Source organism: Lacerta agilis, chromosome 6, assembly GCF_009819535.1.
Source record: "Lacerta agilis isolate rLacAgi1 chromosome 6, rLacAgi1.pri, whole genome shotgun sequence".
NCBI lineage: Eukaryota > Metazoa > Chordata > Lepidosauria > Squamata > Lacertidae > Lacerta > Lacerta agilis.
Genome location: NC_046317.1, coordinates 65,348,915 through 65,373,199, shown reverse-complemented (window position 1 = coordinate 65,373,199; position 24,285 = coordinate 65,348,915). Strand labels below are relative to the sequence as shown.

The 24,285-nt window shown below is 39.6% G+C and overlaps 2 protein-coding genes across 11 annotated transcripts in view; one reads left to right on the top strand and one right to left on the bottom strand.

The window, feature by feature from the left end:
* Nucleotides 1-3,192, bottom strand: part of LOC117048848 (rho GTPase-activating protein 39-like) — a 107,981-nt gene extending 104,789 nt beyond the window's left edge. For 2 of the 3 annotated variants that reach the window (XM_033153209.1, XM_033153212.1), the window contains exon 1: nucleotides 3,071-3,192. In XM_033153209.1, the coding sequence (XP_033009100.1) occupies nucleotides 3,071-3,081 (11 nt within the window). In that variant the 5' untranslated portion in view covers nucleotides 3,082-3,192. The remainder of the gene's footprint in view (nucleotides 1-3,070) is intronic. The other variant, XM_033153213.1, reaches the window with a different exon arrangement.
* Nucleotides 3,193-14,031: 10,839 nt separating this feature from the next.
* The window catches only part of RBM39 (RNA binding motif protein 39), a 36,166-nt gene continuing 25,912 nt past the window's right edge, over nucleotides 14,032-24,285 (top strand). For 2 of the 8 annotated variants that reach the window (XM_033153199.1, XM_033153207.1), the window contains exons 1-3: nucleotides 14,032-14,347; nucleotides 20,301-20,364; nucleotides 22,099-22,148. In XM_033153199.1, coding sequence (XP_033009090.1) covers nucleotides 20,320-20,364; nucleotides 22,099-22,148 — 95 coding nt within the window. In that variant the 5' untranslated portion in view covers nucleotides 14,032-14,347; nucleotides 20,301-20,319. Of the gene's footprint in view, nucleotides 14,348-20,300; nucleotides 20,365-20,584; nucleotides 22,149-24,285 lie in introns of all 8 variants that reach the window. The other 6 variants (XM_033153202.1, XM_033153201.1, XM_033153203.1 and 3 more) reach the window with 6 other exon arrangements.

Here is a 24,285-nt window from a genome sequence, read left to right as displayed (position 1 = left end):
CATATTGTTTTTTATTTTTAAAAAGTATGAAGAATCACCATTTTTGTTTCTTCTTCTTCTGTCCCAATGAGACTTTACATACTATTATGTAATAAAAGCAGTTGCTATGATATTTACTTTGGTCTTGCTTTTAAGAACTTGTCTTCCTTTTTCCTCACACAAAGCAAGTGAATCCCATTGCAGTCAGGGAGGATTCTTTCCAAAGATCATTAACAACTTTGATATAGACAGGTCACAACATATTTAAACATTGTAGCAGTTTCAAAAAACATGCATACAAAGCATTTCATTATCTACACTGTTTTACACATGGAGAGGCTAACTCTACAACATTGCTATTTGACTTTTCTATATTTATGGTACACCTTCTAGAGGCTTCACTTTTTAACATTTTTGTTTTTAAATAAGATGACCCCTTCAAACAGAACTGTTGGCCCAGAACCAGCACCTCAAACATTTCAATGCAGATAATAATTTTCAAAATGTCAAATGTGAAACCAATCTAGACATACAAATCACAGCAGTTATCCTGAATTTAAAAGCTGTGGATATATGATATTGTTGAATCCCTCTGAAGAATCTACATGTTTCCAAGCAGAGTAAAAACAGTACAGGTATTTGGTTTTCAATGTTTCCAAGAAAATGCTCCTATTGAAGTACACATGACCTTCACTTTTATCTTGGAAGTAATAGTTCTACATGGGAGTGGGTTACAAAAGAAACAAAAGCACACTAGCATAAAAGGTATAAAAAGTACAAAAAGATAATAGGGTATATCCAAAAGAAGTGCACAAAGACCTTTCTAGTACAAACAGCTTGGATCAACATGTTTACATTGAGGTTTCAATCTTGCGCACACTTACTAAGGAGCAAGTCACATGGAAGTAAGTCCCAAAGCCAATATGCCCAGAAATAAGCTGTACTTCTGTGCTAAACAGCAGTCCCCCATGTCACACTTGGAAACCAGTTTGAGACACACACTATTGATTGCCATATATTTCCTCTGAGTGCGTGTGGTGACTGTTCTTCAGATAAAATGCCAATGTCATATTGGGCATGAACTCTTTAATTTGGGCAGTTCTTTAGATCATAGCCCTATGTTGTAGAACAGTGGCACCCAAACATTTCCTCCATGGACCATTGGAGAACTGCCAACAATCTTGGCAGAGCACTTAATTTTTCTATCTGAGAATAGAATGCTGTACAATTTTAAATTTGTTTTTATTACTTCTATTGCATTTTACTGTATCACAATTTTAATTCCATAAAATAAAATATAAAATACAACATAAAATACAATAAAATAAGATTCCTGCATTGCAGGCGGTTGGACTAGATGACCCTTGTGGTCCCTTCTAATTATACAATTCTATGAATAAATAAAAAAATACAATGCAAGAAACAAAAGAAGCAATAAAAATACATTTAAAAATGAACAAGAATATTTACTGCGGACCACAGTTTGGGAACCCTTGTTGTAGAACAATTTACTTCTCTATGTTTTCAAAAAAGTTGTTTTCTGTCAGAGTACACTATCAAGTAAGGATATAATAATGATAAAAAATGAGTACTGTAATGGTATATCTTTTATTGGTCCAACAACTTTTGTTGATATAAGAGTATGTGCACACATACAAGTTATTTTGGTGTGTCTATACTACATACAAATTAGAAAGTACAACTATAAACACATGCACACTTATAAAAATAGAATCCATTCCATTAAAAAGTATCAGGTTGCCTATTTTGCATTCCATATTCTGGCACCAACAGCGCAAAGCTGCCTACATCACAGAAGAGACTCGGAAGGTCAGTGGCTAATCAGCCAAATAAAATATCCTCCTGACTAGAACAGCTAGATCTGTATACCAACCTATTCATGGATCCCAGCATAGGACAAAAGAACCAAATGGGTGCCTGTCCCAGCAGTCAATACATAAGATACGCGTTTTCTGAGTGCATGATCAGTCCCTATAGAAGCAACACTACTGTTTGTAAACATGTGCATGAATTGCATGCATCTATACTATGTTCCATTGCAGTTTGGAACCCCCGACCCTGTACATACATTCCCCCATGCCAAGTATGCAGATGGGAAATGGAGTCCCAGTGAGAAGGGGCTTGGTGAGTGGTGACATCCTACTACAGTACATATGTTAGCCACTGCATACTTGGGCTCTGCAGTAACCCTAAACACATGTGATTTCTAAAAGTACCCACTCAAGATCACAATGCAGATCCGTTGACCTTTAGCTACCTTTGTCATGTTCACAACCAGAGTGGTTAACTTAACTAGTTATGCAACGGTGATCTTTCCAGCGCTTTTCCGGGCACGGTTCTGGATGAAGCAGGAATTGCAATCCTTGTTAGCTACTGGAAGTATGGCTGGCACCCGGAGGCGAGAGTCATTACAGTACTTGCAAGTGTGCAAGGCTGCAGTCTCAAAGCATGATGCACCAGAGCATCATCATACATTCTTCGCCTATAAGACTATATGCCCCCACCGAAGCAACCACCGACATAGCCCAGTAATCCGCCGCCGCCTAAAGCCACTCACTCACACGATAAATCGATCAAAAACCAGAACATGTGAAAACCAGACCATGCCACCTGGGGACACCCAGCCGGTCTGTGCCGAGGCGGGGGGCGGATTAAACTTCATTTCCAGGAGGGTCGCGCAACTCTGTTCTTTCACCACAATCCCATTACTTTCCCCCGCCGCCGCCTCCCGCCTATTGTCCCGCTCCCCTTCCCCCAGTTTTAGGAAATTCCCTCATGAGCCCAAAGCCGACTAAGAGGAGGTCCCGAAGAGCGCCAAGTGCCCTTTCGCCGTTCATACCCCCCAAAACGGGACGCCCAAAAGTTCCTGCACACTTTTCTATCCTCCCCTCAGCCGCGCGCTCGCCGGAGAAAGGAGCGCGGAATGGCGGCGGAGGCTTCTCCATACTTTTCCTGCGTTTGGGGCCCAGCCCTGCGCCCCACCCAGCTCAACAGGTAGGGAGGCAAGCGGTCGGACAGAGGATCCCCTCTGTCCCGAAGTTTCTGGCTGGGATCCGACGGCCGCACTCACCTTTCCGCCATGTCCTCCGCTCGGGCCGCGTCGCCCGGGCTTCCCTCCTTGTGCCCCTCCGGCTTAGCGAAGGCTGCTGCTGCTCCTGAACGAGTCGGGATCAGGATGTGAAACCCGATCCCGCCTGCTGCTGCCCCGCCCCGCCGCCGCTGCCCCTCCCGGCTTCCCGTGGAGCGGAGGGACCCCGCTCTTCAGTCCCTCTGGTGGGGAAACCAGCTCAGGCCTGGTAGTGAAATCTGGAAGGACCTGGGATTAAACATTAGCCAGGGTCCGCGAGAGTTGAGTGTGCTAAAAGTGCCTGTTGTTCCTTTCCCCAGTCAGCGAAGCTTTATAGACGCGGCAGCGGACGGTCGGTTTTCCTTCCCCGTCAATCGAAGTTCACGCTTTTCAGCGCTACATGCTCAAATCAAAACACCTCATCTTTTAAACCAGGGGTCAGCAAACTTTTCCAGCCGTGGGCCTGTCCACCGTCCCTCAGACCATGTGGGGGGCCGGACTATATTTTGAAGAAAAAAAACGAATTCCTGTGCCCCACAAATAACTCGGAGATGCATTTTAAATAAAAGAACACTTTCTACTCATGTAAAAACAACAGGCAGAGCCCACAAATAACCCAGAAATGCATTTTAAATAAAAGGACATGTTCTACTCATGTAAAAATATGATTACCGGACCGTCTGTGCACCGATTGAGAAGGCGATTGGGACGCATTTGGCCCATGGGCCTTAGGTTGCCTACCCCTGTTTTAAACCATTTTAATAACCACTTTCCCCCCTAAGATAGGGTTTACCAGACATCCCCGGTCCCGGATTTGCAAATCTGTCCCCAGACAAATTCCGTCCCCAGAATGTCCCTGGGAAACCTGGCAGCAGCAGTGGCAGTCAGCAGCCTGGAGCCAGCCTGGTAGCACAGTGTGGGGTTTTGTTTTGTTTTTGTTTTTGGTCAGAATGCCTTAACCACTTACCGGTAACTTGACAAAATGATTTTTTCCCCAGCATGGATACAAATGAAATAAAGAAAATGTGCTTGGGCGCAGGATCTTTTGCCTCACCATCCCCACTACTGACTCCCTGTTGCTACTCAGCTAAAAAAAAAAAAAAAAAAAAAAAAAAAGTGTCCCCGGATTCATTGAAAATAATCTGGTAACCATACCCTAAGAGGTAGCTGAAGAGGAAATATTTCATTTCTTTTTGCTCTTTCAGAGCATGTTCATTTTATTTTATCTGTTTTGATGATTGCCTAGACAAGCAGGCGGTAATAGTTATTCTGTATTAATAAGAAGCAAAGTGGCTACGCACTGCCATTCTGCTACATACATTAGTAAAGAAGAGGTATTCATGGTTCCGTGATCACAAGCAAGGATTAGGCATGAACTAAGTTTGGGAAATGTGTGGAAATGTAACTTTTGGGATATCTTTATAACTTGGTTCAGTATTGCCTCCTTTTTACTTCAGATTAGATTATCTAAACCACTTAGTTCTGTTCTTGCAGTCTTTAACATAGAGGGTGGATGGGTGGAAATCTCAACATTCTTATCCCTATAAATAGAATACACTGGAACCCCGGGTTACACACGCAATCCATTCTGGGTCGCCGTGCGTAATGCGGGTGTGTACCCCAAACCCATGGAAAAAACGAAAAACCGGAAGTACCGCGACTTGAACGCTTCTGTGCATGCGCAAAGTGCGCAGAAGTGTTCTGCGCATCTGGTGGTCGTGCACATGTTGCACGCTCTCCAGAAATGCTTCCGGGTTGCAGGTGTTCTTAACTCGAACGTCCGCAACCGGGGTGTGCGTAACCCGGGGTTCCACTGTAAATATAAAGGATAGTTGAAGTGAGTTTGGGGATACTGAATCTATATTAATAATCCACAGTAAAATTATCTTAACTTCTCAGGTATACACTGCGCTATCAACATTACAGTTCCCATATGAGGAATACGGAAAGCTATTCACTTTACTGTTTTGAACATTAAGACTCATGTCAGAAAATACATGCACAAAATAATGTGTATGTGATGGTGTAAAAAGGTAAGTACCAGTTTGATGGCAATATATTGCCACACTTAAGGAAAACATCTAATAAGAATATATATACTGTTTGAGACATACATATGCTTTATATAGCATGGAACTTTCTTTATAGAAACTTTATAGAACTATGTCACTGTGAAATTAGGATATTTCATACAGTTTATTGGAAACTCTGAACATAAAATAATTTTCTCCCTTAGAATTATTCTATATTATTTCCTTATGAATGGCCTAATAAGGATGTGTTCCCCAATTAGTTTTCTGCCAGAACATTGCTCATCAAGCAACAGGGTTGTCATGCTTGGAAATAGAGATGAAATAAAGTATTCATTGTGTTCTATTGTACTGTATATGGGATGTAGAGCACCATACTAACTGTGTTCTATTGCAATAAAGAATATCGACATTACTAATTATTGAGACTCATTAAACCACAATAATCCAGGCCAGCATCCTATTCTCACTAACAAGGTCTAATGGCCTTGAACAAGTCACTTGACAGCCAACTTTCTTCCTTTGGAAAACATGCCAATTATTGTGGACTTATTTCAAATATAATGCAATTGCAGCCCCTGGTGGCAGCTCTTTCCAATTAAATTACAACTCTCATCTAGTTAACCTGGCATTTTTGTGTGTGTGTCAGTAAAAACTTGAAACTAACTTTGGCATATTCTGCATAAGACACTCTGAGATCCATATACTTTGATAAACTGAACCCCTCAAATATTTATTCCCATTTAGGGAGACTCACTAGAATTGTTTTTCATGGGCTTTGAAACAGAATGCTATAAATAATATTATATTTGTTCAAGCATGCAATTAACAGTATCTCAAACAGCATAGATCACAATCCTGTAGATTCAGGGGTCCCCAAACTAAGGCCCGGGGCCGGATGCGGCCCCATCGCCTTCTATATCCGGCCTGTGGACGGTCTAGGAATCAGCATGTTTTTACATGAGTAGAATGTGTCCTCTTATTTAAAATGCATCTCTGGGTTATTTGTGGGGCATAGGAATTCGTTCATTCCCCCCCCAAAAAAATATATAGTCCAGCCCCCCACAAGGTCTGAAGGACAGTGGACCAGCCCCCTATTGAAAGAGTTTGCTGACCCCTGCTTGTAGATTGACGCATACAAATATTTAAGCCCCAATATTAACAGTTGTACCATATACACTGGTGGGGGACATGTCGTGCTCTTTCTGTGGTAGTTTTTCCACCTTTAGTCCCCACCCTGCACTTAGCTCTCACCTGTGGCTCCTACAAGCTGTCAGCATGCGACAGCGGCCACCCCCAGATAATGGCTTTGACTGGCCAGCTAAACCAGGTGAGAGTAGTCAATGGGTCTCAAACCCTCAGTGAGTTAGGGACCTCCCTGCATGCAAAGACAAGCTGCAGTGGATTGCAGTAGACTTGACCAATAGTGGGTTCAACTGTCAATAACATGGTTTCTACTTGTGCTTTAGAGGGGTGTGAGGGGTAGATGGGGCCCGGAAAGGTAGCCCATTTAGGGCAAGGAAACTCTGATATTAACCTCTGCTCCTTTGTGGGATATTTTCAAGAGAAGAAAAGTCTAAGGAGTAAACCTTACACAAATCTGGATTGGAGTCCCTAAGACAGTTGGATGGTGTTTTGTACGCTGTCTTTTGTCAACTCCTGGTGACAGACACATTGCTCTGCTTTCCTTTGCAGCACATCAGCAGGGCTGGGGGGGGGGAGTGTGTTATCATCTGGGCAGCCCAGGACCTCCATACACACTGCCTAGGCTTGTCTCCCAAGGAGCTCACGTTGGTGCTGCTAATGCAACTGTTTGACTTCTTTCTTAGAGGCACACTCCACTGTCTCTTGAGACAGGTTGATGCCAACAATTATTCTCTCGTAAAAGAAGTTGGAGTTCTTATTGTCAAATACACTAAAAAGAATCCAAATAAGAACTCTGGCCAAGCTCTCTGACTAGGAGCTTCTGAGAGGAAGCGATCCCAGATGAGCTTGCATTTGGTGCCAAATTTAAAAGATGACAGCTTGCAGAGGAACAATCAGGTGTGCATTCTAGTCCTCATTGGTCCTTTGAAATTGCAGCTTTACCTGTCCAACCTGACCTGATATCAGATGTGGTGACAAATGTAGGAAAGGTTGGTGTGACTGGGGAAACATGGTATTGTGGGCCAAATTAGGATTTCTGGTGGGATTAATATTGTCTGCAGGCCAGGAAATTCACCATGCCTGTAAGAGGATAAAGTGTACATGTACCAACATGTAGCATTGTTACCAGACCCACCAAGTGTCCCTATTTTCCAGGGACCCCTGATTTAGAGAAGCTGTCCTGGTTTCTGATTTGATCCCAAAATGTCCCGCTTTTCCTTAGGATGTCCCTATTTTCACCAGAAATGTTGGAGGGTATGGAGTTATTTGACCCCAAGCATCTGAAGGCAATCCTGTAGGGAAGTTTTTTCTAATGTTTAATGTTTTATTTATGCTTTATATATAAGTTGGAAGCTGCTCAGAGTGCTGGGCAACCCAATAAGATGTGTGGTGCATAAATAGTAAAATTACGGTAGCATTATTGAATGGACATCCTTATTTTCATCGGAGAAATGTTGGAGTGTATGTGTTACTGGAAGAGCTCCAGTACTTAGTTGCTTTTAAAAAATGAAATTGCTAGTTTATAAACTTGTTGAGGTACTCAGTGCTGTTGTGCTTTTTTTGGTTATCATTTGTATTCTTTGCTTTTTAGTAGTACACTTTGTGCTTTGGTAAATTATTTATCAGGACTTAGAGGAGTCATATTGTGAAATCCTTTTGAATCATTGGGTACTATCTTATGTGCAATGAACTGTAAACAGCTCAACCAGGACATTCTTTAAACTATGCCTGTCTAGATTTGGTTAATAATTTTAAACTGTTTCCCCTCTGTGTGAGAGGCTTTGTTTTTTAAACCCTTGGAATAGGCAAGGAAGGAGAAAAAGGATTGCCTCAAGAGCTGGAAAGCATGGTTTATTTTAAAGAGAAGATAGAATTGTGTTACAGTTCTGCATGTTAAATAATTCAGGTTCTTCCCTAATGCCTCTTAAAAGCCCACAAAGGGGAAAACAGCTTATTAGGGTAGTATTATACAGGTGAGTACAAGCAGTCCAAATAAAAAGGACATATTCTTATAGCTGCCAAAGCTCCACCCTGCCCATGCTTTGTCTCTTAATTCATAAATCTCTTCTTCTGGATAACTTGTGCATACACCAACACAGGATAAAATAAAACTGCTTAAAGCAGCTTTGCTTCAGACAGATCCTTATTGTGTCTCCTGTTCCCCTACAGCTTACCCTGTTTAATTAAGAACCTCCACAATCTGTCCAGGGATACTACCCTACCAGGGATAGAGCCATTCCTTAGGGATGAGCTTGGCCAGCTGCTTCCTGGCCTATGTTCAAGTCAAGAGACAAGAGACTGGCTAACTTAAAAAAACAACCTAAGGCTGTAGTCCTCAGCTATTTTTTTTTAAAAGTGCATCCCACTGAATGTAAAAATAACTAGTCAGCTTAAATAAAAATAAACACCCAATGTTTTAATTTTAAACATATTATTACTTCATTAATATAACACAATTATCAGGAAACAATATTTCCCTAACTTAAGTTGTAATAAAAGTTTAAAATTGTATTAATTTTCTTAACATAATAACATCTTTGTTTCTGTACTCATCTGTATGAATGTGTTTGGTACAAATTTTAATTATGTGTTTTGTATTTGGCTTTACACCAGTAAACCACAAAGAGGTGATTTTGGCACTTAATCAGCATATAAATTAAGAAGTAAAAATATTTTTGTAAAGATCACAGGGTTGTATCCAATGCTGCATGCACTGAGTTCCACTCACAAAACTAGACTTATCCTTCCTCACCTCCCTTTGTGCCCCCTGCCTATTTTGCTTTGGAGGGCCATCCACCTTCTGGATTTTGAGTGTGTGCTGGGGGCTGCAGGGAAAAAGAAACAAGGGTGATGTTCTGTTGAGTAAGTGGAAGTCTGTTGTGCAAGTAGAAAAACAGCTTCAAAGACAACCTTCAATCTTCATTAATAAGCATAAGCACAGGAACATAATAAGTATATACTTTGTTCCTTTTCTACTGTTTTATCTTTAGCAAAAGAGTTTCCTTTTAATTCTCGTTTGTTTTCAACCATTCGTGTACTCAGTGGTTGAAACAAACCAGTTTTATTATCTATGGTTTGAAGCTGTCTCATTTCAAATAGTAATTAAGATTAATCACTTTAAAGTTTGGATGTAACACAAAACTGTGGTTTATTGAAAATGAAAGCCAAAGCTTATAAATTCCACTCCATGGCTGCGCCAGAGAAGAGGGGAAGATAGAGATTGTGAACCTGAGGCTCACCTTGGCACATTCTTGACACAATTAACCATAGTTCAGTGTCAAGTCTACAGTCAGACAGTTAAATTCCCACAATTGGAGCTAATCATTAGGATATATCCCACCCCACCATGAAAAGGCAATCTACTTGTATAGCCTGACATGGCTGGACAAATACATTTTACTGCTTTAAACAAAAATGGTTGTGTGAGAGAAAGAAACCCACAGCCCTGCAGATTTAAATTTAAGAATGAGCAAACTGGAGTTTTCTGTCTGGAGTTAACTGAAACTAGGACTGGGGAAGGTGGTATATGCAGACACAAGCTGCTCTTTGCTGTTATATTTGTGGTGATGCTATCTGCTGAAGCAGTGTTTTTACCTCCACTGTGCTTGTGTATTTGTAAATGAAGCAAATATTACAAAGGTGCTATATGTCTCCAGTACTCCCTAATAAAGGGAAACTATAACCTATAATTCTACTCCTAGAACTTCTGACTACTTGTGAAGGTGGGTCAATCAAATCACAGTAGCAGCATAGAAATGTCACATTCTTTGATCTTCCAAACAATGATTTTGGAGAATTGGGAAGAAGCCATGTGCCCCTAAGTGTTTTAGTATTGAAATATTTCCAAATATATAAACGAAAACAGCTTCTCGTCTCCAAGAATAGTTGATATTCAAGTTATGAATACATTTTAACAAATAAAGTACCAATGATACTGTTTTCCCACACCAAATACTCGTTTAGCCTTGATTATGTTATATTTCCCAGTTATTCCAAACACATTTTCATCTTTCCTCTGAAACAGAAGTGATGAGATATTTATTCCATTTATTTTGGAAGGTATTCACTGTATTATTTAAAGAAATCAACATATCAATGTTCCCTGGAAGGCCTTTTATTTTATTTTATTTTAAAAAACAGTTTATTGCTTTTTCTAAGAGAGAAAAAAAACCACATTGGAAGAAAACATCAACCACCCTTCTGCCTGAACTGCAGAGCCAACAACAAAAGATAAAGGGAATTTTTTTTGCAGCCATTGAAAGTTGTCAGTCTCATTAAATAAATGTGCCATACAAGAGACTTCCATGTGTTCTTGGTGGTTTGCAACCATGTTCAATGGATGTTGCAGATACAATAAAGTCGTACCACATTATGTAGTAGGTAGTGAGTCTTTACTACCGGTAATTCATATCTCCTTTAAATGTGTCATTAATTTGTCCTTGATGATTAGATCCCATGTCTGTGCAAGCCATACTTAAATTAAATCACATTGTCCCCCAGTGCTTGGCAGTGGTTATTATAGTGGCTATTAGTAAGTTCGTGATACACTTTTTATGAGAGGTCCCTGAAAGGCCTTTAGTCCTCTCTTTAACAAGAGATTTTTTAAAAGGCAAAATTTTCTTAATGGGCCAGGATTTCTCAACTATGTTCTTAGTGAATGCCTGGTTTGTTAATACTGAAACAAAGGAGCCTTAGTGATGTGGTTCCCTTTTTAATTTGCCATATCCTCATACTCTGTGGTCAACTGTTTCTTGGGTTCACTCTTATATATGTAATTGTAATACCGTAAGCCTGCCACTTGCATGCATTTAACTTGTGTACATTCAGCTTTACGCACCTGGCAAAAAAATTAAGATATTAAAAGAGGGTGGAAAGTGGGTGGGGTTCTGGGGAAAATGACTTTGGCAAGCCTATCTGCTATTGAACCCAATGGATTTTGACAATACACAATTTTGCCTTTATACGCAATGCCTGGAATATAACCTCTGTGTAAATTGTGGGCCTACTGTACTTCTTGTTCTATGTATCAATGGTTCTTCTCTTTTCATCAGTTCTTGAAGGTCCATAGCTTTATATTTACCGGTAGTCTCTTCCCACTTGTAGCTGTCATCTAGTCTTGTAATAATACTACTTCCCATGCCAATAATCTGCAGCTTTGTTTATCTTCTCCTAATTTATCACACTGTGTTTAATCTCTCTTCCTGCTTGCAACTGTTTCTCTTGCATGATTTTATATAAACTTAATCCTTCTAAAGCTAAACTTAATTTTCTTTGGCTGTGCTTCTGTTGTTTTCTTCCCCTTTTTTGTTGCATCTATACCCTTTTCACCTCCTCCTAGGTTATAACTTATTGATTTTATATTTTCTTATCTTTTTTCTGCCATTATTACATATGTTTGAAGTTTTACTGTTTTTATATTCAGGTAGGTAGCCGTGTTGGTCTGACACAGCTGAAATATATAAATAATAAAAGAATTGTCCAGTAGCACCTTAGAGACCAACTAAGTTTGTTCTTGGGATAAGCTTTCGTGTGCACATCTGAAGAAATGTGTGAAGAAATGTGCATGCACACAAAAGCTTATACCAAGAACAAACTTAGTTGGTCTCTAAGGTGCTACTGGACAATTTTTTATATTTTTTATATATGTTTTCATATGTGCTGTAAGCCACCCAGAGTGGCAGAGGAAGCCCAGCCAGATGGACAAGGTATTATTATTATTGTTATTATTATTATCCTAGATCTTATAAACTTCTGAGTATCTGTAGCCTTTTCTCATTTCACTCCACCATCATGCTGTTTTTCTATTTTCTAATTTATTCCTACATTTTCATTAAGTGTTCCTGGACTGCTATAACTACCCAAATTAATACAATGATATTAATCAACATGTTGTATTTGAGAGACTGACAAAGCTTCTGCCACATATGTCTAAGTAATCTTGCTAAAAAATGGAAACACAACATACAGAATTTAGATTTATGAAGTAAAATGATTCAGCAGCCATTACTGGGCATGCTACCGGGTTTACTAAACTAATAATGTGACTCATACCTCCAAGTAAGAATTATTATGGCATCAATGCTAATCCTACTGACCTGGGTGTAAGCCTTATTAATTCTAAGTAAACAAGATTATGATTGTGGTGTAAAAGAGAATGTTTGGCATTTGAATTTCAGGAAGTTCATGAATGCTAAAAATAATTTTGATTTTCAGTTAACTTCCCTTGTCTTTTGTTTGGGATTTCAATACAGAACATTAATTACAGTTGAGTAGGTATATCAGGCAATAACAGAAATATTTATATAGAATAACATTTTTACATTGACTATGTGTAAACCACTTTTAAAATGGTTTAAGTGCAATGTATGGTGTGGATGTGACATTTGTTTCATATTTTCCTATATACAGTTACTTCATACCTCCTAATGAACAGTTTATCCTATGTTGGTATTTAGTTGTGGCAGCTGTTTGTAACAGAACTCATTTCTGGTAGAATCCAGAACAGATGTCCCAACAAATGCCCACTCCTTTTTATTCCTTCTCCCCATCTTCACATTTATTGCTATGCATTTTAATTTTCCTCTAATGAGTCTGTCCCCATTCTTGATTAGTTCTTAGCCATTCTCTTTATGGGGTCTGCTCTGGAAAATACACAAATTCCGTGAGAAGCAGGTGATCCAAGATGACCATTTGGTGGAACATCTCTGTTTCCCCCCTACCCCCATTATGGCACCATGCCTGCACATTTACCCAGGAAGAGCAGTGCCAGTGGTGGCAAGCTAAAATCCATATTAGTTTATTTCTGGATACATATATATGTCCAAAGCAAAACTTCTTAAGCAGTAAACAAAATAAACAAAAACTGTTCTGTTTGGTCTTTGCCTTTTGGTGTGATTTTTGTAGCATCTCAAAAAAAAGCATCAATTTTTAAACCAATCAGTTGATTATAATCATTATATGTGGACTGTTGTAAAAAAGATTTATCAAGTGCTACTAGCAGATTAACTCCTCTTTAAACAAAGATAACATACATGACTCAAGTAAACATGGGATTTATTGGATGATATTGATTGCATAAGCCAAATGAGCAAGCCACTTTTATGGGAGTTGCCAACATGGCCTATCAAAACATTCTCTTTTAAAATGCTATAATAACTTTAGCTCAGCATGAACATTATTGCATTTAACTTAGCCTATAATATTTATAATATACAAGTATGTGCACTTTCATAATTATATTGCATTTCAGTGTCCAATAACATGTTGAACTTCAAGGACTTAATCCTGATACGTAAATATAGTTTTTAATCAGTATAGGTATCTTTCAAAGCTGCCCATACTGTACGTATAATGAAATGTCAGGGGAAATTAAATTTGCAGTTAAATTATTGAGCTTACGAGAATATGCCCACTTACCTGGGCGTAAGCCCCATTGAACTCACTGATACTTACTTCTTAATAAACATGCCTAGAATTGCATTGCAAAAGAATTTTGCCTGGAATGAGATTATTTTTTGACCCGTAGGCTCAGCACTTAACCTTTGAACCTTTTTTTGTGACGCTCGCAGAGCCTTCTGTTCTCGCGAGAGTCTTCGGCTCTTGAGGGAGACGGTGTTTCTAAATGAGTCTTCACAAACAACACGTTACTCTCGCGAGTTATTAGGCGCGTTTATACGAAACGTCTTTCCTCGCGAGATGTGCTTGGCGGACACTCGCCATTTGCGCAGCATCCAGCCCTCTTGTGTCGGATCTCGCGAGAGCCCGTGCGGAGAGCCCTGGGTGTCCCCATATCTCCGGCACGGACCCTCCTCCAAGCAGCAGGACGCGGCGGGCGCCATTTCAGGGAGCAGTCGTTTCTGCTGGAGCCGAGTCCGAATCTCCTCGTTGTGGAACTTCCTCGGCTTTGGCCTTATCCGTAAAATATCTTTTGAGGCCCAGATTTTCCCCATCTCTCTTTCCCGTCGGTGACGGGGTAATTTTGCCGTTGGGGGCCTACTTCCCCCCGCCCGAAACATCCGGAGCCTGAGCAAGTACACAGCGGTAGTTGCAGCAGCTGCCCTCCTCACAGACACCTGAGCTAGAAGCGGGACCCCCAGCAGCGCAGGTAACTGCCTCCGTCTCTTTGAAGGCCTCCTTTTTGAGGGGCGACTCGAGGGGCCGCGCGCGTTTCGTAAGGCTCGGAGGAGGCCCTGCTTTTGCGTTGGGCCTTCTAGGTGGCGGGCCAGTCTCGTTCCCCTTCCCCCTGGAAGCGTGCGAGCCTGGCCCGACAGACTGTGTTCAACCGCTTGGATTTTTGAGGCACGGTATTCGCCTCTGTTTCGCAACGCGTTGCCAATGGCTGCGGGGTGGGGGGGGGAGGGTAAGATGGGGAAGTCGACTCGGACTTGGTTATAGGAAATTGGCTTGTAGTCTTAACACGTCAGTATTCATGGACCCGATCGACTTTCCTCAGCTTCACGATGAGCGGACCCTTTCCACCACAAAATTTCTAGCTACTTTTTAGTTAATGTTTTCGTGCCAATCCCCATAAAACTTTGTATTGTTTGTTTACGAAAGGTTGATGACGTGAGCTAATAAGGGCAGTTAATAAAAAGTCGACGTAATACAAGCTGGAAGGAGAGTAGGAAGACTTGTTTTCTTTGTGTTCTTCCCTCCCCAAACATATTGGGAGGAGGAATGAACTCCCCCTTTTCTGCAGTTTGTAGTTTGTTTAATTACAAAAGCATGAAAAGCGTGTAAGTTTAAGAGTTAGAATCCTATCAGGATAAATGGATTCATTTTAAGTAGTTTTCCATTTTATCATTCTTAAATTATTAAAACATCAGTTGGCAACCAAATAGAACCTTTATATTGCATATGATCATAATCCAAAAATTTATGTAGTTTATGCCCCCCTCAAACCACATATGAAATATTATGTGCCACCACTTTCTTAACATTGGTGTACCTACTCAAAGTAGACCCACAAAATGAGACTTATTTGAGAATGAGTAACATGCATGTATATTCTCCATAGACATGCCCCTGGACTGGTACAAGCCCGTTGCATTGGGCTTGAGCAGTTCTTTGGATTCTGGTCTGAAAGTCCACACTTTAAACAAGCGAGGGATGAAGCAGGTTGTTTCTCACGTTGAGTGAAAAGTAAATAGCTATGCGGTTGTTAAGATAGCCACACATACTTATAACTTTCCATAAGCATGTAAAGTCATTTATCTATTGTGACACGTTTATAATGCTTGACATCAGACATCATCATTCACCCTTCTACACAGAAAACAGACATTTGACTGGTTTTTTGATAGAGGGTCTTGGGTTCAGTTTTAAGGAACTAAAACTGTTGACTTTAACAAGCTTATATTATGTTTCCATTTTCAATAGGATTATTTGATTTTAAAAAGTTATGCTTAATGTAGCAAATTTTAGTCAATGTCAAAATGTCTCTCAATAAAAATTTGAAATGCTAGAAAATTACAGCGTTCTTTAAAAGTTGAATATCTTGAATTACTTGTGTAATCAGTTTCTTAACCCTTAATTATACAGTACAACTATTTGGTATACCTGCCCTAAGATAATACGGATACCTGTATGTCCAACTTGAACACTCGGACAGTAATATTTGCATCTTGTGGCTATCCAAAATGTATTTAGCTAATTTATTTTATATCATATTTCAGTCCTTCAAAATAACAGCTATGTTTGAACAGTGAGCTATACAGTACTCACTAGCAGTCATTAACTTTGCCTAACCTTTGGGCAGTATTATTCCTGTATTGGTGTTAATGTAAAGGGAGGCAGAGAGAATGTAAGTTCTTGGCTTAATTAAGATTTCACCAGGTATTTTCAGCTCCTGTTCTTAGTTACCTGCCTCCAGTATTTCAGGTTTGTCTAATAATTTAATCTGTAGTTTAGCTTTGTTAAATTACTGTATAGTAAAAGATAGGTCAGAGTTAGGTCTTTGAGTTTTGTGCATTTTTCAAATTTAAACTGGAATAGAATAAATTTTGGCCAAACCTGTTTTTTTTGCTTACAAATAATTTCCTTTATTCCTTGATCATGTAAACAGCAGATGTCCCAGCATGTTTTTGCTTCTAGGGATTTTCTCATGTTTGTGAGTTTGCTTTACAGAGAAGAAATTTGTGTACGGTATCTTAAAATTTATGTTATTTGTTCTACATTAGGTATTTCTGGCATGACATTACCATTTTACTTACTGCCACATCTTTAATAAATGTAAACTTGAAAGACACTTTCCCAAATTTATCCAACTCCACACATGCTAAGCAAAATACATACCTGTTAGAAAAGCTTGCACTAACATTACCGTACACATTAGTTAGTACTCTCCATTATCTTTAACCTCACTAGTTATCAACACAGTGTTGTATTCTCTGAACTCTCACACTTAGGCAATGGAACTTCCTTCCCTTTCTTTCTCACATGCCCTTCAGATTTGCTCTGAGGGCTCCCCAACAGTGTTTGAAATACCCCAGGCATGTTTTGCAACTGGCATGGGTGCAATTGTGACCATATGGAGATCTCTGGATGCCAGGCTGGCGACTGACATCTCCATCTGGCTGGCCTCTCCAGCTTTCTTAAGTAGGTATGCAGAAGAGCTTACTTGTTGCATTTATATCTCACCCTTTTCTCCAAGGAGTACATGGTTCATCCCCTCTTCAGTTAATCCTTACAACATCCCTGTAAGGTAGGTTAAGAGGCTGTGATTTGCCCAAGGTCACCCAGTGAGCTTCATGATGAGTGGGGATTTGAACCTTCGTTTCCTGGGTCCTAGTCCAACACTCTTAACAAGTACACGACACTGGCTTCTTAGACTGCTTCTGCTTTGGGGCAGCTATATAAATTAAGTAGGTAAATAAATATGGGGAAAGCAAAATATCCCTTAGGGAAGCATCTGAAATACTTTCCTTGAAGCTTCAGTTGTGTTATTCTGGATTATTTTATTTGATGTTTTAATGTGCTGCAAACCACTTTGAGATTTTTTCCCTTTAAAATATAAAGCAGTATAGAAGTAAATGAATAAAAAGTTATAAAATAATAAAGTTCACTGCAGGAAAAAGAATAGAATAGAATAATAATTTATTGGCCAAGTACATTTTTCAGTATACTTGGAATTTGCTTTGGCTACATTACAATGTAAAATACATTATACAAACAATAGTAATTTACAGAGCAAGAGCCGAGGCTGTCTTTTTTGGCGCCTTTTAAGCTGTGTTGGTGAGTGTAGGCCCGCCTCCTAGGCAATGGAGTTGGCTGGAGGAGGGAGCGGTCTTCCCAGACACTCACAGCAGCAGTGTTCCGGAGGCTTCTCTGGAGCCTCTTAAGCTGTGGCAGTTGAGTGTAGGCCCGCCTCCTAGGCCCGATGGAGTTGGCCGGAGGAGGTAGCGGTCTTCCCAGACACTCACAGCAGCAGTTGTACCTAGACATTCCTGTGACGACCATAACCCAGGTTTAAGGTGGCATTTGGTGATTAATTTACATTTCTGAGTTTCTAACGCTGCCCCCCAACCATCTGAAGGAGATTTGGGCGTCAGCATGTGTGAACAGGAGAGGGAGCAGTTTTGTTGCACAAGTGGGAGTAATTACGTGAATGCAATTATGTTGCTTTCAACACTCTTTGAAACCCCTAAAACAATATTACTGTGCTATATAAAGACGTCATAAAAAGTTCAGCGTTAGAAATTGAGATATGAAAGCTAGGAGCTAAATGCCATATAAACCTAGGTTATGGGCGCAACAACAAAACGTTGATGCACACTTTTTTAATAACAAGAATACAAAGCTGAAAATGAATGAAATGCAGCTAAAATATTACATTCATTTTTCACATGGTCTAGTCCTTCCCCTGCCCACCCCCTAATATTCTTAAGAGGGTCTCTTCTCCAGTCTTCAGAGAGTAGCTGAGAGTAGTCTACCCATAGTCTTTTATTATCACAAACTCAGGATTGCTGGTATCTTGCAATTGGGGAATTTGCAACAGCTGATTCCATACAAAGATTTTCTGGGATCGTTTAACTTTAACTAATCTGTTTCGAATTTTTGAACCAAGGAGTCAATGATTCATGGCAGATTTCAGGTGATGGGATATCACATTCATGAGGAACTTCTAATCTGAAGGCTCTATTAGGCTTTTTTTTCACCACAGGATGTTTCTCTCACACCCTGGAGGTAGGTCACAACACAAAATGGATTCCATTTTATAATTCTGCATAGCTGCATTCACTGTCGATTTTAGAGAATGTTTTCCACCAGTCAACTTTAAACTTGAGCAAATAGCATTTACAGTAGGGGTCAGCAAACTTTTTCAGCAGGGAGGACAGTCCACTGTCCCTCAGACCTTGTGGGGGGCCGGACTATATTTTGGAGGGGGGAAATTAACGAATTCCTATGCCCACAAATAACCCAGAGATGCATTTTAAATAAAAGGATACATTCTACTCATGTAAAAACATGCTGATTCCCAGACTGTCCGTGGGCCGGGATTTAGAAGGCGATTGGGCCGGATCCGGGCCCTGGGCCTTAGTTTGGGGACCCCTGATTTAAAGTAACAAAATGTTCAACTAAAAATGTTAGAGTATTCCAGGGACAGTTTTATGGGAGGGTAATATGCATATATAGGGGGTGCGGGTGGCGCTGTGGCCTAAACCACTGAGTCTAGGGCTTGCCGTTCAGAAGGTCGGTGTTTGAATCCCCGCAACGAGGTGAGCTCCTGTTCGGTCCCAGCTCTGCCCACCTAGCAGTTCGAAAGCATGTTACAGTGCAAGTAGATAAATAGGTACTGCTCTGGCGGGAAGGTAAAAGGTGTTTCCGTGCGCTGCTCTGGTTCGCCAGAAGCAGCTTAGTCTGCTGGCCACATGACCCGGAAGCTGTCTGTGGACAAACGCTGGCTCCCTCGGCCTATAGAGCGAGATGAGTGCCGCAACCCCAGAGTCGTCCGCAACTGGACCTAATGGTCAGGGGTACCCTTACCTTTCCTTTACCTTTTATATGCATATACCGTATGCATTTTCAAGAGTTCATTTTTCAAAATGTGGTAAACAATTGGAATTTATTGATTATTGTTATTTGTTACATTGAATTGATTATTTAATTGGTTCCAAAGCTTGATATTAGTGCATATCTGGTTTAAAAAGAATACTGTACTGTATGTTGAAATGCTTTTGCTTGTTTTGCTTTCAGCAGTTGATTGGGACCTGCAGCATCTGTGTTCCTTGCCCATTGACAAAGTCTGGGCTCTCCATGATACAGAAATATTGAGAGAGAAACTGTAACCTCAGCTGAATTCACATTTATTTTAAGAAAGCCACAGAGGATTATAATAGTTTGTTGTCTTGAAGGGTTTTTCAGCAAATTATTATCTTAATTACACAGGTATTACTGGAGTTCTCCTAAAACCTATTATGGCTATATGGAGAAGGGGTATTTTAGTATGTTTTATTAGCAATATGCTTCTGTTTATGTATGTTGGGTAGGTATTTACAAAAGTAATTTACAAACATGGGAACCGGGTTTACTTTTTCTTTGATATAGGAAAACTGTGTAGTTTTGTGTTTGACTGATTGTGTTACATGCTTCCAGAGACAGTGACATTTTACAGGCATAATGCTGAACCCATGCTTTAGTGTTGCAGGATTAAGCCTAGCCTCTCTTTGAGCTCACACACTTCCCTCTCCTCCATCATAGCTACACCTATCTATAGTTAATGAAAGCAAGCTTGCTATGGCTTGAGGTTGGCTCGTTTCCATTAGCCATAGTTTAAAATTAATCACAGTTGGTCCAGAGTTTGGTAACACAAAACCTTTCATTTGCACCAGAGGAAGAAAGAAAGAAGGTGTAAAAGTAGGGAGAAGCTTGGTTCATCACGTTAACACTGTTACGTCAAAACTGGCCTAGAGTTTCAAGAAAGTTGAGAATATAAAACTGACTCATTTGGAAGTGTGGACTGATGCAACTTTTTGTCACCATCAGAATCACCAAGCTCTTAATTTTTGAACCAGTGGATTAGTGCATGCTTGACTAAATGAACTTTTCCTTCTTTCTAGGTGTCTTGAAAAATGGCTGATGATTATTGCTATTGAAGCAATGCTTGAAGCTCCTTATAAGAAGGTGAGAAATATGCTAATAAGGGCTTTATCACTATTCATTTAGCATTATTCATGAAACTACTGCTGAACTGTAAACTAACATCCCGGAGCCCTCATGATTTATCTTATTGGACGTGCGTTACGTGTATCTTACGAGTAACTATATGCTGTTAATGTAATTATATTGTGCAGTAGTTTCACTTCAGCGTGATGAATAAATGCCCATCTATCTCTCTTTGTAGACTTGCCTAACGATATCTCACCTCTACTCCCATGAATTCACCTTTGATTCCAGTGTGAACTGTCAATCATAAGGTAGTAATTGAGTGACGTATCGCTGTACCGTGGTCCCCCTAGGTAAAAACAAACAAAAAAAACAAAACGGAAAACACTCCTAAAAACTACCAGCTCAATTTTGGATTAGCAACAAGGTGAATGCAGTGGTTTGGGCAAATAGCAGGGTTCCAAGAATAATCTCTTCCCAAGTTCATGGCAAGCAATACTTAGACTGCTTAATGGAAGAAGAGTGACCTCTTTTTAAAAAAAAAGATAGACGGGTGATTAATCTTTAACAGGACAGGAGGCAATTAACTGTTGTGCGAAAGACCCTTTCCAAAAATTCTTGGATCCCTGAATAGTTCACATTTTAGTAATAGTAAAACAAAATATTGTTGCAGTCTACCGTTCTTGTGAAAGAGTACTCTTCTATTTATTTAAATTTAGCAACTTTGATAAAAAATTCTACCTTTCTGAGTATTTAATACCTAGCTTCTAGATCTAAACAGGCAGCAAATGTATTTAGTTTTTCACTGGATATTGGTGAAACTATTAAATTATGCATGCAGTAGCACTGGCTTCACAAATCTATATACAAAAAATTAAGTAATGTAGCAGTTGAACTCATGGTGTAACTGGTGTGATAACTACAATAAACATAACAGCAACTATTAGTTCATTTTGGAGTATGTTTAGTGCAGCTATGCGGTATGAGTTTTGAACAAGTGTTTGTAACCTTTTAAATTTCATGTTTAGTTTTATGTAATAGTTATTAGCTATGTAACATTTTGAAAGAAATCATAATTTGTAATGTTAAGAATCTGTGTGCTAGTTTAACATGGATATTTTCCATGTAAACAGGTATGGAATAGGGAATATTAGGCTGGACTGGTTGGATTATTGATGACTGACTTGGGAGTCGACGTTACTAAAGCAGTGTGAATCCCTGTTTGCTTCAGGGCGAGATGTGTGACAGAGGTGGCATCAAGCTCTTACAGTCCCAACCCTCCAACGAAAATGGGCGAAGATCTCAGGACTGGCATCGGTCACAGGAAATCGATAGTGGCTGGCTGCTAGCATGGCCACTTGGGGCTTAGGCAGAGATATAGCCTTGGTACTGGTCAAAGGGATTATAGTACATGAAAATGTTTTAAACGTGAAATTTCTTTTACATTTTATTTATTTAACCACTTGAGTGCTGAAAACTTCAGGATAACTTTAAAGTCACGTAAGGAAGTTTGTACGATTTAAATATATTTTAAATAGTAATTCTTGTATTTGTAATTGTATGACTTAACTATAAGCAACAAAGTGGTTAAACAAGTCTACATTAACTAGTAGCACTCCATATTAAATGTAAAATAATTTTAGTATTAAAATTTTTGTTTTGTATTTTCTTATCCCTATTCCCATTACCCTTTTGACCACTTGAAATGTTTCCACTTCGTCCTCACGATGTTCTTCTATCAACCCTGCTTAGGATGAGAACAAATTGAGCAGTGCCAATGGCCATGAAGAGCGCAGCAAGAAGTAAGTATCTATTGGTATTACTGAATTTGTCGTTATGCCTAGGAAACCTTCTTTGGCAGCCAGGCCCTCTTCCCTCAGTAATATTAGTGTTCTTCAGTTTTTAAGCAAACAGAATTTTTTACCGCCAAAATAAATTTTGAAAGAGACAAATTGAATCCTTGTTTCCACTGGGTCATCTTTCAAAAGAAATTAAATACAGCTAAATATATAGTCTATGACAGATAAATAATTTTAGATTTCTGTAACAGTTTACCTAACTGTTAAAAGGTACCTTAAAAGACTGATGGCATAATACCGGTATGTCTGCTCAGAAGCGTTTATTGGTGCTTATTTCCAGATAAGTGGGCATAGGATTGTAGCCCAAGTGAATCTGGTATGAACTTTTATAGGTAAATCTCCAAATGGATAATTGTTGACTATGGAATCTTGGGTAACAAGAACTTGTATGTTGAAGCACCTTGAAACTACTTTAGGCTAGCATATCTATCTTTCTGGAATGTTGAGAGAATGTGTGGGTTGGTTTAAGGTGACTCTTAAGCTAATTCTATAAGGTTGGGAGTCGCCACAGAACAGTCTTTGTCTCTAGTTCCAGCCAGTCTTGCCTCGTAGTGGCAGGACAAAAGAACAGTGCCTGGCAGTATCTTGATAAGCTATTTGGGAACACTGTGAGAGTTGCTGGTTTCCACTAGTTTTTTTCTTCTTCTAGAAAATGGAAGCAAAATATTTTTAATATAAAAGTGAGGGCTAATGAAACAGAACTGGAATAGTTCTAACAACTAAATGAAATAGTTTTCCAGTGAGATGATCTTCTTTTTTTTAAATAAAAGGGAATCTTGGGGTCAACTTACATATACTTTCTTTAAATATCTCCAGGGGGGGAAAATCAGTTTCTGAGGCATCAGTTCCTTTGTTTAGCAATGGTTAGCTGAGAAAACAAACAAAAAAATACCACTTTAAGCAAAAGTGCCTTTGCATAGGGCGGTGCTTATCTAAGCGATAAAAAAACACTAGTCTTTAACTGTGGTGGAAAAAGAATCGTTTCCCCACTCCCTGCTGAACAGATCCTTTTTGGATAGTGGATTGTTTCATTAATATCAACACTGACTAAACATTTTACTGCTGAGAGACAAGTTGAGAGAGCACAAGAGACTGAACTTTGCTCTTAAAAAGAATAATATGTTTCTTCCCAGAGCTATCCCATCAAAAACCGCTACTGGAAAAGTACGGCCTACTCTTGCCTTCTGAGAGCATGTATTTGCCACCTGTGCAGAATGTGGCCGTTCTTGTGGAAATGAGAGGAGTAAACTACTGTTTAAAAAATGTGCACAATATAGAAATAAGACTCATATGCCTAAATTACACCTGGGGAGTATCTGAGTCAATTGCCTTGTTCATGTAAAGACAGCTTGTATTGGGAAGGTAGATAGCTCCTTTCTTTTTGGAGTATTTGATAGTTGAAGTAACTGGAAACTTCTAATTTCCTTTCCCTGGTGGTTTTAGTTTTATAAAGCGGAACACAGTACATAGGAAAAGGAGTCATGCTGTATTCTCTCTTATCCAAATGTAATGGTGTTAGAAGGAAACCAGCTTCTCTACCAGCCTTGTTGGCCATTTTATTCAGTGGATGGTGTCCATTGGTGACTATCAGCTGTTGAAAGGTTATTTTAATTATTTCTGCTCCCCCAGCCTTCTGGAACAGATTTAGATGGTGTGTGGGGTACTTCAGGGGGAATGGGAGATTAATAAAACTCTCTCACTTCCATTGACAGATTCCCTTTTGTCTGCTGACAGTCTCCACTGGATACCACCTAAAGTGAAAATCTAAATACCCTGAATAATGCTATTCCAGGCTCCCTGACATGCTTTATTAGAGAAAAAACCCCAAGTTTGTTCACATCTTAAGACTGGAAGCCACAATAATAGGTTGACAGTGTTGTATGAAAAGTTAATAATGTCATAGGTCAGTGGGATAAGAAAGGATGTACTCTAAAAAAGGGTTGTTGTTTTTTTTTTTTTTTTTAAAAGCTCACAGTAAGTTACTTCCGAGAACCTTTACTTGAGGAAATATGCATTTATATGTCATTAAAGCCTTTTGGACCCTTTGCTGTACTAACTTAACTGCAAGGCAGCCTGAAAC